At 37.3% G+C, this 12,944-nt stretch overlaps 1 protein-coding gene across 1 annotated transcript in view; it reads right to left on the reverse strand.

The window, feature by feature from the left end:
* Window positions 1-2,206: 2,206 nt before the first annotated feature.
* GRIK1 (glutamate ionotropic receptor kainate type subunit 1) overlaps window positions 2,207-12,944 on the reverse strand; it is a 176,876-nt gene continuing 166,138 nt past the window's right edge. The window contains exon 17 of the mRNA XM_038581313.1: window positions 2,207-2,676. Within this exon, the coding sequence (XP_038437241.1) occupies window positions 2,521-2,676 (156 nt within the window). The 3' untranslated portion in view covers window positions 2,207-2,520. The remainder of the gene's footprint in view (window positions 2,677-12,944) is intronic.

Here is a 12,944-nt window from a genome sequence, read left to right on the forward strand (position 1 = left end):
GCAAGATGGGCTCAGATTGGAAACTTGAAAAGGGAAAATAAATCTTAGCCATGAACATTGTCTTTCAATCAACACTGACCTCCCTCTTTCTGGTTGAATATTTCACCTGGGCAATCTTTTTCTATTAGCATCAAGAAATTGCTGAAGGAAGAAATGTAAGATCCAGTTTTTAATTAACTTTCCCATTGATTTCCACATAACTGTGTATGAGTCACTGTTCTTTAGTGAAGGGGATGAGAATTTCCAAGATTAATGGTTGTTCTCAGAGATTTTTCTGGAGCAAGTTCCAGATATTCCACAATTTCTTCTTTTTATCTCCTCTGAACTCATTATTTTACTCTATGTTTTGCCCTAACACATACAGGCACACAGAAGCGTATGTATATGCATTTACTCCAAATGTGCTTACAGAATGAAAATATTGAGGGTGGGGGAAAGGAAGGTGATCATGCACATTTAGTAGTTGCCATAAAAGTCATATTCTGCATTTTTGCCTAGTTCAATATATTTTTTAACCAACTTACTCATAGCAAGTATTACATGCCTTGAATGAAAATGCAGTTATGGCTAAGTGAAAAGGAAAGTGGTTAGTGGACCCTAAAGTATCTATAAACCAGACTGAAACACAATATATTTTAGATATTAGAAGTTCAAATACTTCTTTTCCCACGAATTACTGCAACAGCCTATGAAAAGATACAGTAATATTTTCTGAAATGAAAGAAAAGTATCATACTGTCACAGTGGACAATGGAGAATAGAATACACTTGGTATAATTTTTAGTGAACTAAATAAAGTAAATGTTTCCCCTCTAACTTATTATCATTCTAGTCCATCTTCAGATGTTGCATTCACCATATTTCTGTGCTTTTCTATCTGTTCCTATCTATAAGCATATTGTTTTTAATATAAGCATCTTCATGGTTTTTATGTAAGCATCTTAATGCATTTTTTAATGAAATACATTGTCTTCTAATTCTGATTGATCCCAAATCTGAGAATTGATCATAGTCACAGTAAAATAACTGTCCAACATCTGTTATTGCTATTTAAAGGTGACTTTTTTCTTTTTATGTCCAGAATTATTTTTGTACTTAAGCTCTACAGGGACTAAATTAAATGATTCTTTTCATTATAGAATAATCCCATAGAAACTAATGGGATCTAAACCTATGACATATTGATCCAGTGCCTTCTCCTTTCTCATTGGTTCCCAAGATAATGAATGATAACTCGACTCTTCCAGTAAAGCCTCCCTCTATCCTTACGTCAATTCTTTTTAACCCTGTTCTTCTCTCTGACATGACCACTGTTTGAATCACTGGCCACGAGTGTGCCTCTAAGCCACCTCCATCATCCAGTGGTCTGTCTGTCTGCTGCTGCTCTTGGTCTGGCTGCAACGGCCTTCCCCTGGATTCCCAAAAGAGTCTTCAGGTGACCCTATCTCTTCCTCCTCAGTCTCCTTGCCTTCAATCTTTTCTTGACATTCAGCCATGATTGTTACCTGGCAAGCCCATTGCATCCCCTTGGATTTTAGCCACATCAGACTCCTTTCCCTTCACCATTCTGGCCCCATTGGCTCTTCTCTCAGGCCTTCAGATATGCTGTTTCCTCAGCCAGGAATGCTTGCCTCTCCATCTTAGGTCTCTCCCTTCACTTGATTAACTTGTCATTCTAGTTGAGCTATACTTCCTTCAGAAAGATTTCCTTGAATACTTCTGCATGTTCCTTCAGCTTCTGGCTTCCACTGAGGAAGTACTAAACCCTCTTGGAGTAATAGAATGTTTTTCTTTTTTGTTTAACTATAAACTGTGTGAGGGCAGAGACTGTATCTGTCTTCCTCACCACAGTATTCCCAGAGCTTAGAATGGTCCCCAGAATGTGGTAGACACTTATTTTTAAATGGACCCCTCCTTCTTTTTTAGAATCCTTTTATCTCACACTCATCGATGTTCCAAGTGCTATTTTAAAGTATTTATGAAATTAGTTTTTAAAGCACAAAGATGAATAGTGTTACTTTACTGTAAAACCATGTATTTGGTATGAATTAAAAGTATTTCTTTTAACTTAGCCAGAAATGATTCTGTCTGTCTGAACAGGTAAGAAGAGTCATCAAAATAGCAAACTGACAACAAATGACAGTTGGCAACCAAACATTGTGAGTGGGAGCCAAGTAAAGGGGAACAAACTGACACTTAAACTTGTTCTGGAAAAAAAAAAAACCCTGTTGTTTTATTATTATTTAGAAAGCACACACAGCAATTTATCGAGAAGAGAGAAAAGGCAAAATAAGTGAGCATACAAATTCATTTCAAAAGAACCAGTGCCACTTCCCAAGCACTATCTGTCTATGTGAGCTTCTTAAATTTTTGTATTTCTTATATCTGTATACATAACCAGAGTTATGTATATAGATACATGGAAACACATCACACACTTGTCAGGAATACTTTCTCTCAAAACCTGTAGTGAGCATATCATTTTTCTTCCTGAAAGTTGCCTGCGGGTGTTTTTTTGGATCAGGCCACAGTCTCTTTCCTCTGAGTTCGTCTCTGATGACAAGTAAGGATACTTGTGAAGGGAGATTTCCCCTTAGTTCTTGACTTTTTCTTTAGCTTTTTCTGATTTTTGAGTGAGATTCCCAGTTCTTCCATGATGGCATTGAAAGAGAGACACTAGAGAACATGAAATAATAGAGCATCAGGTTAACCAAATTAGCTCCCTCCTCCACTGATCTGTCTCTCACCTAGGTTTTTATGAATACAAGAGATTGGTCTAAGGCAATTCTGTCACAGAGTAAATTCCCGGCCAGTTCCCACACCTCCTCCTCCACCCACTGGCCATCCGCCTTTTCTATTTGGGGAAACGGAGGCAGCAAGCTAGCTGGGTCAACTTTGGGGTTTCATTCACAGATGCAATAGTATAAAACTACCCAGTTAGGCTCTCGAAATAGGCAACTTACCTTTGCTGAGACACCAAAATAGAGTTAAGTTAAATCATTTCCCCCATTGAGATGATCCAAACATTGATAGGTTTATCAAGGCATACGGACACTTCAGTAATGCTATAGAAAATGAACAAACCTTCTCTACACCAAGGCTTTGTTTTTTTCTCCCATGAAACCTTACTTTGTTCCTAAAATAAAATCTAATTCTTGATGACTTTCCTTTCTGATAAAAAAAAAGAAAAAAAACAATTTTAAATTGTATATTTTCTCCAAAAAACAGAGATCTGGCAGCAGCAATGATGCAGCTGTGGTTGAAATGAAAATAATATGGTACTGAACTGCACAGCAAAGATGATGGCATAAGACAAGGAGAAAATGGAGCAATGATTATGAAACATCACACATGTGCAGATGGCATATATACGTACAGATCTATTACAATTACACTGTATGGATTCACATGCACAGTATACAAATGCTGTAATAAAACATAATTTGCTGTCATTTCTTCCAGCCAAGATAAGATCTTTAAATGACAAATTCCTGCTTAGAGATATCTCTATAAAGTAGTATTGTTTTTGATGAGATCACCCTTAAAATATCCTTCAAACCCCAAAGCCTTTGGTAAAGTGTGTGACTACTTTGTGATTAACTCGCAATATGGATATGTTAAAAGTCAAACGACAATATGCCACCAGATGATTTCTTCAAGTTGTAAGTGCCCGATAGGAAGAAATTGGTGTTCCATGTGTGCGAAGAATGAAATCTCTCCTGTGGTCCTTGCATATCAACATGCAACATGTATTTTTGAAAATTTATTACTCCATTTTTGTTCTTTAAAAGAGTTGGTGTAGTTTAAATGAGCAATATTTTTTAAAGATTCATTTACTTATGTATTTGAGAGAAAGAGAGAGAGAGAGAAAGAGAGAGGGACAGGGAAAGAGAGAGGAAGCACCACAGGAGGAGGAGCAAAGGGAGAGGGAGAGGGAGAAAATCTCCAGTAGACTCCACGCTGAGCATGGAATGGGATGCGGGGCTCGATCTCACAACCCTGCGATCATGGACCTGAGCTGAAACCAAGAGTTGGACGCTTAACTGACTGAGCTACCCAAGAGCCCCTAAATAAACAATATTTTTAATTTTTCTACTTGATTTGAAAACTGGACAAATTTAGATCCTAGATGTAAATTACTGGCCTATCAGACATGTACTTCTAAAACAAGTAGTAGTTTTCATATGACTTTTTGGCTCTTTTACACATAAGTGTTTATAGAATTTTTTATTTCCATTTTCTTATAGTGCTGAAAATTCATGTCATGCATGTTAATTTTCTTTCAAATAGTAAGTTTTGGCTTCAGTGAATTGAGAGGGGAATCATGCCACACAAAGTAAAACTTCAGAGACGTTTTCTATGAATTACAATTCCAAAAAATGTTATAGTAAGTGTGTCACAAATGAAATTTAATGTTTTTTTTGTAGCATTATGTGATGTGAAATTTATGTGTTGCTACTAAGATGAACTGAATATTTTATAGTGCCATTGTGGTAGATGGTGTTGCACGAGGGTTTTGCAAATTTTGCTCAGGTATTTATTTCAGTGGTAGGTTACTCTTTTTTTTTTCTGCAGGACATTTTTAATTTCAGGAAGACCATTAAAATGGAAGGAAGAGAGGGAGAGAAGGAAGGAGTGCCAAAGATTTTATATATACACACAAATCTCACAGCAATCTTATAAGGTAGAAATTATTATGCCCATTATGTAGATGGGGAAATTTATTATTGGAGATATTAAGTAATTTGCCCAGGAAATGTGGTTCATAAGAGGAAGATCTTGCATTTGAACTCAGTCCATCTGAGTTCTCAGACTCAATTGCTTTCACTTAGAATCTCCAACACCTAGATTAATTAATTTTTATTAAAACACTATAAAAAGCTTTCTGTATATTCTTTTCCTATAAATATATGTTAAGAAATTGCAATGTTTTATTCGAACTCTCAACATTTGATTTCAGACATTTCTCTTTATTTTGCACTAAAACTACCAAAGCAAGTGTCCAAATGTGGCTCACCTAGAAAATACAACCAGGAGGGGATTTGAAACTCTCTCCCTTATTTTGGGTAGAGGGGCAGTCACAGATCTTACCTTGACAATATGTTTCAATTATGTTTCTCTTTAAGAACACAATCTTCTTTCAAATTTTGTATTGCCTTAAAATACAACAAATGTCTATTCTTTTGATTAACCTCAAGTATTTATTTCTTGCTGCCAGCATGAAAGTGAATATAACTTTATGAGTGGTCTGGCTTCTCTGTCTTTGGTCACAAACACTGATTTCTTTTTGATTCTCACTTTGTCTCCAACTGTCAAAAAGAAAATGGCAAGATATTGGGGCTGACCTTTCTGCTTCCAAGTTTTTGCTGTAGTCATAAGGCAAGATGACCTTTAAGGTCCCTACCAGCCATGAGCTCAAGCAAACCACACACTCTTGTATCCACAGGAAATGAAACTGTGAAGGTCATCTCTCAGCACAGAGTGGCATGGGGGGTCTCCTATTCATACATCAGTTTGCTGTTTATAATCTCAGAATTAAGGATATAGCTACATATAGATACTATATCTATATATAATAAAAATAAAAATTTAAGTAGCTTTCCAAAGCTTCTATTTCTGGACTTGGTTTTCATGAACTCCTTTGTGTTCACGGGGCCGTAGAAAAATTATGTTTACTCATGGAAGTTTAAGTTTCTAAACTAATTTCATTAGAAAGTATCAGATATATTGATGACCACCTAGCTGCCTTGTTCAGGAAGCAGGGAAATTAGGGGTAGGATGGATACCCCAGCAGTATCCTCTTGTGTTTGCAGACTGGAAATTTCCCTGTAGGTCCTCCTATTTTTCTCTGGTGGGTGGAGTTCACATTTTCAATGGATCTATATATGTGACCACGAATTAGAGATGTGAGTTGGCCTGGTCTTAGAATGCTAGAGTTTAAATTTCAGCTATGGTGCCTAGTTGCTAGGTTACACTGGGCAGAATGTTTAGTTTGTCTTTGATTTGGTTTCCTTATCTATAAAATGGAAACAATAGTAGAAGCTTTATTCATAGAGTTATTTTGTGAATGGTTGAGTGGGTACATGTAAAACACTTAGCACAATGCCTGACACATGATTAGTACTCTATTCCTTTAGAATAATATTGTATATATATCAGTGAAAATATCTTAAGTCTATGGAACTCGCTAATATGTATTTTGGTTTTGTTTTGTTTTGTTTTTGGAGGGCAGGGAGGAACAGTGAAATATTGATTCTCCCTTAATTTTAGCCATTGTATGCCCTTCTATGCACAAATTCCTCGTTTATGCCAGTGTTTTAGTTAAAGTAGGTTCTATACATGTTTAATACACAGAATTTTCAATGCTTGTTTTACTTGTTTTACCTAGTTCATAATATATTTTAGTGTTTATGTAGTGATAGGTTTTTTGACTGCTTGTGTCTTGCCTGTGAAGGATAGGTACTCAAGCATAAGAAGGAAATGAAAATTAACTGCAGTCTTTTGCCATTAAAAAAAAAAAAAAATATATATATATATATATATATATATATATATATATATATATATATATATATATCTGCTTCTGAACCCATTGACAATGAATCCCTATGATGATAAGTCCGATATGAAAATTCACATATAGGGATCCCTGGGTGGCACAGCGGTTTGGGGCCTGCCTTTGGCCCAGGGCGTGATCCTGGAGACCCGGGATCGAATCCCACGTCGGGCTCCTGGTGCATGGAGCCTGCTTCTCCCTCTGCCTGTGTCTTTGCCTCCCTCTCTCTCTCTGTGTGTGTGACTATCATAAAAAAAATAAAAATAAAAAAAAAGAAAATTCACTTATAAATAAGTGGGTTTGTAGTAATAAATTATGCTAGAGCCATTTATGCTGCTCTGGACATCGTCCAAAGATAACGTGATGTGTGTGTGTATGTGTGTGTGTGCACACATGTGTATGTGTGTGTACAAGTGCAAGTCTGTGTGCATATGTGCACACACCTATGTGCGCATGTGACTTCTCTTGTAGAGGGAAGAAAACTGACAAGTAGTCTTCTAGAAACCACAAGTGAAGCTTCAACTAGAACTGTAGCTTTTCTGGTTTTACAAGGATAGAGATTTGCTTGTTTATTTTGCAGAAAGCCATTCCTCTTCTTTTCTTCTGTGCCTGTGGTGTGTCCCTAGTGAGCCTCCTCATCCCTCTCTTCTCTTGCCTTCTTTTGCTTTCTTTTACCTTCCTCTTTGGCTTTTTTTTTTTTTTTTTTAAATAATTGCCAACATCATGGCACCTTCTTTGGATTAATCCCCAATACTTGTTTTCTTGGTACTAGTGTGAACCTGAACATATATTATTCCTCTTTCCTGACACCTTTATCCTTATGCTACAAATATTCCTCTGAGGAGGGTGGGAGGAGCTAATCCAGTTCTTGTACTGTACTTAAAATAAACTGCCTCAAAAAAAAAGTCTAGGTTTTTTTTTTTTTTGTGAGATTTTATATTTGTGTCATTTTACAGACATAAAATCTTTCATTTTATAAAGATCTACTTTAACTTGAAAGCAAGCTCTAATCTGAGGCCTTTTTGTAAAGACAATTTTTAGTAAAATGGACCAAATTGTAGTGAAATATAGAAATCAAGGAATAGATTACTGAAAAATAATGAGATTATCATTGCTGTTATTTTCTTGATTTGGTCAAATTACTGTCATAGTTCTGTGGAGGCAGTGTCAATGATTTTTTTCGTTTTTGACAAAAAGATCTAAGCATTCACATCCTTAACATTTTTAAATTCTGAGGTTCAATGTGGGAGCAAACCTGGAATGTGCAAAATGTCAGGAAACTTTTTAGGGAATAAGGACGGAAGGATTCTATTCATACGTTTGCTACATTAAGGCTTCGGAAAGTCTGGTCACCTATCTGCATACATGTTTTATATCTTCCCAGGGTAATTGATGATCTAAGAACAGAGATCAGACTTCAATGATCTCTTACTAATTATGTTAAAAAAAGAGGGAGGGAGAGTATTGGAGATTATTGGAAGCCATGTATCTACGCTATCTTTGTGTGAAGTTCTTACATCCTAGAACTCAGGATTTGGCTGCCATTTGCTCTCATTTTATCCATTTTCTGAGTTCATTCAGAATCCTTGGGGCATTTCTCATGCCACCATCCTTGGACATAAAAAAAAGAAAAAAGAATCTGAGAGGTTGGGAGTTGGCCTTCATATTAGCTTCCAGAATAGGGGTTATGATTATTGTGCCTGAAAGCTAATGAGGAAGCTGATTCTCATCTCCTGAGTTTGTGCCCAAAATTTGAGGGTAGAGGAAATCTAGACACTGAACTAGAACTTCAAAGTATGGTCCCCTTATCCCCACCTGTGATCCAAAAAGCCACTCCTTGCCCAGCCCATTTTCTTGCAACTTCAATGTTTAAACTGGATCTCCTCTCCCTTCACTCCTGTGTTCCCTTTGGCTGCAGTTCATCAACCCCACTAACACATTTTCCTATCTCCTTTTAATTTCATGTTTTCACTATCTCTATGTCCTTTTTCCTTGCATCTCTTCTATTTTATCTTTTTTTGCACCCATACTTCGGGCTTGATGCCAACATCTTTGCTCTCTCAGATCCTCAATATAAGCTAATTCTTTGCATGGATGCATACTCCAGAATTACCCATTTTTCAAACTTCGAACCATAAACATACATCTGTGGGGGACAAAGGGTTACTCAGTGACACCAGATACATAAGGATCATCTTCCTTGGGTTCATCTTTATTAAAGATTGTATTTAGAATACTTTTATTCCATTAAAATAAATATAAGTATATAGTGGAATGGATTTATTTATTTATTTATTTATTATTATTATTTTTAAGAATTCTTTTTTTTTATTTTTTTTAATTTTTTTTATTTTTTTTTTTATTTTTAAGAATTCTTAAAGAAATTTTTCACTTGGGTTGGCTGCTCTGGCTCTGCATCCAAACTGTTGGAGTACCAGTTCATTCTCCTCTAACATTAGGTATAATTTCATGGAAAACTTTGAAAAGTGAGGTTAACACGGGAGCAGTGCTCCATTCTGATATTAATCCACGTGCTTTTTCCAAATCTTCTGAATCTGAACCCTTTTTCCACTTTTAAAGTTATAGCAAGAGCTTTTATATGCATTGCCCTCAGGGTAGGGATGACATAGAAAGGAAAAAAAAGTAAAATTTGCAGCTTTGAGTTCTTAAATAGATTTTTGTGGATCTATAGAAGCCACTGGAGTCTTTGAAGCTATTAATTACAACAGCCCAGGTGTTTGAAAGAAGGAAAAAGAAGGCACTTTGAATTGTAAACGTTTGCCTTGGAGCCTTCAGGGCCCAGCCAGTGAAGGGACTGGGGGTAGGGAATGAAGCTAGGATAATTCTGTGTTTTCAAGGAGAATCAGCTGTCCAGGGTCTGGGAAAGCCTAGATGCTGAGGAATACCAGAGAAGGGGCCCCCTCACTTGCCACTTTTGTAGTTAAACTCCCATGGGGTGAGATAAAGCAAGTATATGGGACAGCTTAATAGAGGGGGCATCTGAAACCACAGGGAAATAGTACCAACTCTCTGTCCTAGACTCAGAGGAAGCAGTCACTAGAGCATAGAAATGTCATCAAAGTTGATCATCAGGCTATTTAAAGACTGTCCTCTATTTTTATGGCCTCTGAAAGGTGCTCAAGAGCAGCTGAAACTCTCCACTGCCCTAAAGTGGGCATGAACATGGCTGATAGGTATGGAGAGGTGGCTGCCAAGTGGCCCACCCAAGCATTATGACCATAGAGAAGGAAGTGTTTCTGTTATGAGAATAAGTCTAAGGTGGGCTGGACATATACAGAAGTAAGCAACTCTCCTTGCTTAAAAATGGCAGAAATGTGGGTTTGCATGCCAATCCAAAGTACCTTTCTCCTATCTGGAGACATCATCAGAAGACAGTGTGACTATCTCCTTTGTCCTTCTGGCTACTTTCTGGCTTCCCTACATCTTCTGAGCCTGACTCCATTCTTCTTGTAAGCTTGGAGCCTACACATTTCCTCTGAATATTGGTCTTATATGTACCTGACCAGGCCTCCATGTTGAAGGCCTGAGATTATCCTATGAGTATTGACTTTCCATTACCATACAGACAAGAGGGGACTGGTCCTTTCAGCAAATCAGAGGCTAAGTTAGGGCCATAAATAAAAGAAATTTTTTGTATGCCTCTTCTCATATAGAAAATGACCTTGGCCCTGAGGTAAATTGAGCCTGATAGACGATTTTAGTTGTTCACAGTCCATGTGTGTGCTATCATGAAGTCCTTGCAGTACCAGCTTATGCCTACATGTAGTGGACATACATTTTTCTCTAGCTATAAACTTAGATGTGCAAGAAAACTATGTGATACCATAATAAATAATAACAGATCTCATCTTAGCTTAGAGGTCCTCATCTCCCCATCTGCTAGTGGATATTATCAATTCAAAGTAATTCACTTTTGGTTTAAAACTAAATTTCCTTTGGTTAATAGCTCAGTTAAAATGAGCCTCTCCCCATCTTCCTTCTTTCCCAGGTGCATCTTGGTGTAGGAGAATTTAATAGAGGGCCTGGGCATTGGTGATAGTGGGAGCAGCTAGTCTAAGGCTGCCCTCTGTCTTTTGGCTTCCACTAGGGCATGGCATCCTGGGAACTCATGGATGCTGCTCTCTCTGTCTCTCTCTCTCTCTCTCTCTCTGTCTCTCTCTCTCTCTTTCTGATGTGTCCTCTGAGATGCTTATGGCCCCACTATGGTCTCCATGTCAGGTGCACACACTGAGTTTTTTCTACTCCAACCTCAATTCTTTCAGTCCACTGGTTTTCTCAGCTCTTCCACAGGGTTCTATTGGGAAACACCATGGAGTTTTGGGTGCTTTCCCTGAGATGCTCTGGGACTGAGCGGGACTATGAAGCTGTTCAAGGTTCATGGCCTACATGTTGTTATTCCACCATTCTGAAGACAGTTGGATGTAAAATTTCTCTCAAGTTTTGCTACCTCCTGGGCTATATATACCTTGTGAATCCCAAAATAGCATTTTCTGTTTAGGATCTCCCCAGAACTTTTCTGAGGTTTCTTTTCTCCTGTCCTCAGATGGGGACTTGGCTCAGGGATGGTCATAAGGCCTTCTCTCCATGATTTTGGTACCATGAAGCTTTAATGACTTCCTTCCCATTCTTCCTTTCTTTCCTAGTGGTCAAAAGCTGGTCAAGGATTGGAACATGAGGGAAAAAAGCATCATTTTGTGCATTTCCTCAACTTCGGGCCTCTGGGTTTTGGCTCCTGCTTATTAGAGATAAACTATTTGAGCTACAAAAACTAGCAACTAATTATAAAAACTAAACACCTGGTTCTTGAGCCTGAAAGCCATGGTTTTCAAGATTTTTGTCTATGCTATTTATATGTAAAGTCTACTTAAAACGCAAAACATGAGAATTTGATTCAAGTCTGGATTGGAAGCAATACATATAAAAACCTTGATGCTTAAGGGTGGAGGGGGGTAGGAGTAAAATCAATAGACAATAAAAGCACATCATTTTTGTTTCCCTTTGCTTTTAGCACAATTTAAGTTCCACTTACAGAATAGTTTTCCATGTGCTCCAGTCCCGTTGATCTCCCCCTTTCTTGAATTGTGATTGAGAATGGAATCAGTTCCATAGCTTCAAAAAACTTCTAGCTACATGTCTTTGTTTGGCTTGTTTGTTTTATTTTGTTTTTGTTTTTACCTACTCTGTAGGCTCATCAAAGTCAGGAATGATTCTACTTCTATAGCCGGCTTTCCTTGTGCTTGTAGTGCTTTGCTTATGATTGGTGAGAACTGCTTCACTCTTTGATGCCATGATGGCTGGTTTTCTCTACATCCAGAGCAGATCATTCCATCCTGCAGCATGGGCAGGAGAAGGCAATTCTGCTTATGGCAATAAGAATTTAATATGTTCAAAATAACTGCACGATCTTATTTAAATTTGTATTTGGCCAAGCTTCTTTTTTTGGTCCTGTTTCTATATTTTTATTTCTTTCCCACTTCTTATCAAACTTAAAAACTATTGTGGCTGTAAGAGAATTTTAAATATCACCCCCTAATTCCACAGATGGAGACTGAGAATGAGGGAAGAATAATGACTTATGCAAAGTCACGTACCCATTCAGTAACAGCAGCACAGCAACCTGCATTCTTGGCGTGTGATTCCCAGGTTACATTTCCATAAGAGCCTTTTATATCTTTTAGAGTTTGCTTGGTTTAGAAGACATTGCCATTGTACACTTGAAAAGTTATTTCTAAATGGATATTAATTGCTTCCTGGCCTATCTGTGTTTTGATGAATGTTTGGGTTTCCAGGCAAAAGAAAGCCTCTTTGCACAATTACAGAAATAACCTATTGAGACTTCTCCAAATCACTTGCTAAATAAAGTGATCAGACTACAGAAGAAATGAAGCTGAGGACACTTGGAGGCATCTGATAATGTGCCAAGCGACACTTAGGACTTAAGATAAATGCAAAATTAGGGTGGCTTATCTGTGGATGGTAGTTTCTTAGTTCTTATGGTTGATAATGACTAAGTGATCAGGGCACTATCCTTTATTTCCCAGTTGAAAATCCAAATATTTGAAGTCTAAACACTTCAGTTAAAAAATTGTGGAAAAAGAAAATTCTAATGCTACTAGTTTAAATTTAGAGGATAAATGGAATCACTGTAACTTCATTATGTCACTCAAGTCTTACTCATTATTTTTGTTATGTATCTGGATGCGTACATTGTAACATGGAAACATGGCAGTATTTTGCAGTTTGGCCAATTAGCTCTATTTGGGTTGTCGATTACAAAGCTCAGATTCTACAGTGTGTGAAACCGCACAGAACATTTGGTTTTCTATCACAAAAAAATGTTCTTATTTGTGCAAATAGAATTTCTTTG

Source organism: Canis lupus, chromosome 31, assembly GCF_011100685.1.
Source record: "Canis lupus familiaris isolate Mischka breed German Shepherd chromosome 31, alternate assembly UU_Cfam_GSD_1.0, whole genome shotgun sequence".
Taxonomy (NCBI): domain Eukaryota; kingdom Metazoa; phylum Chordata; class Mammalia; order Carnivora; family Canidae; genus Canis; species Canis lupus.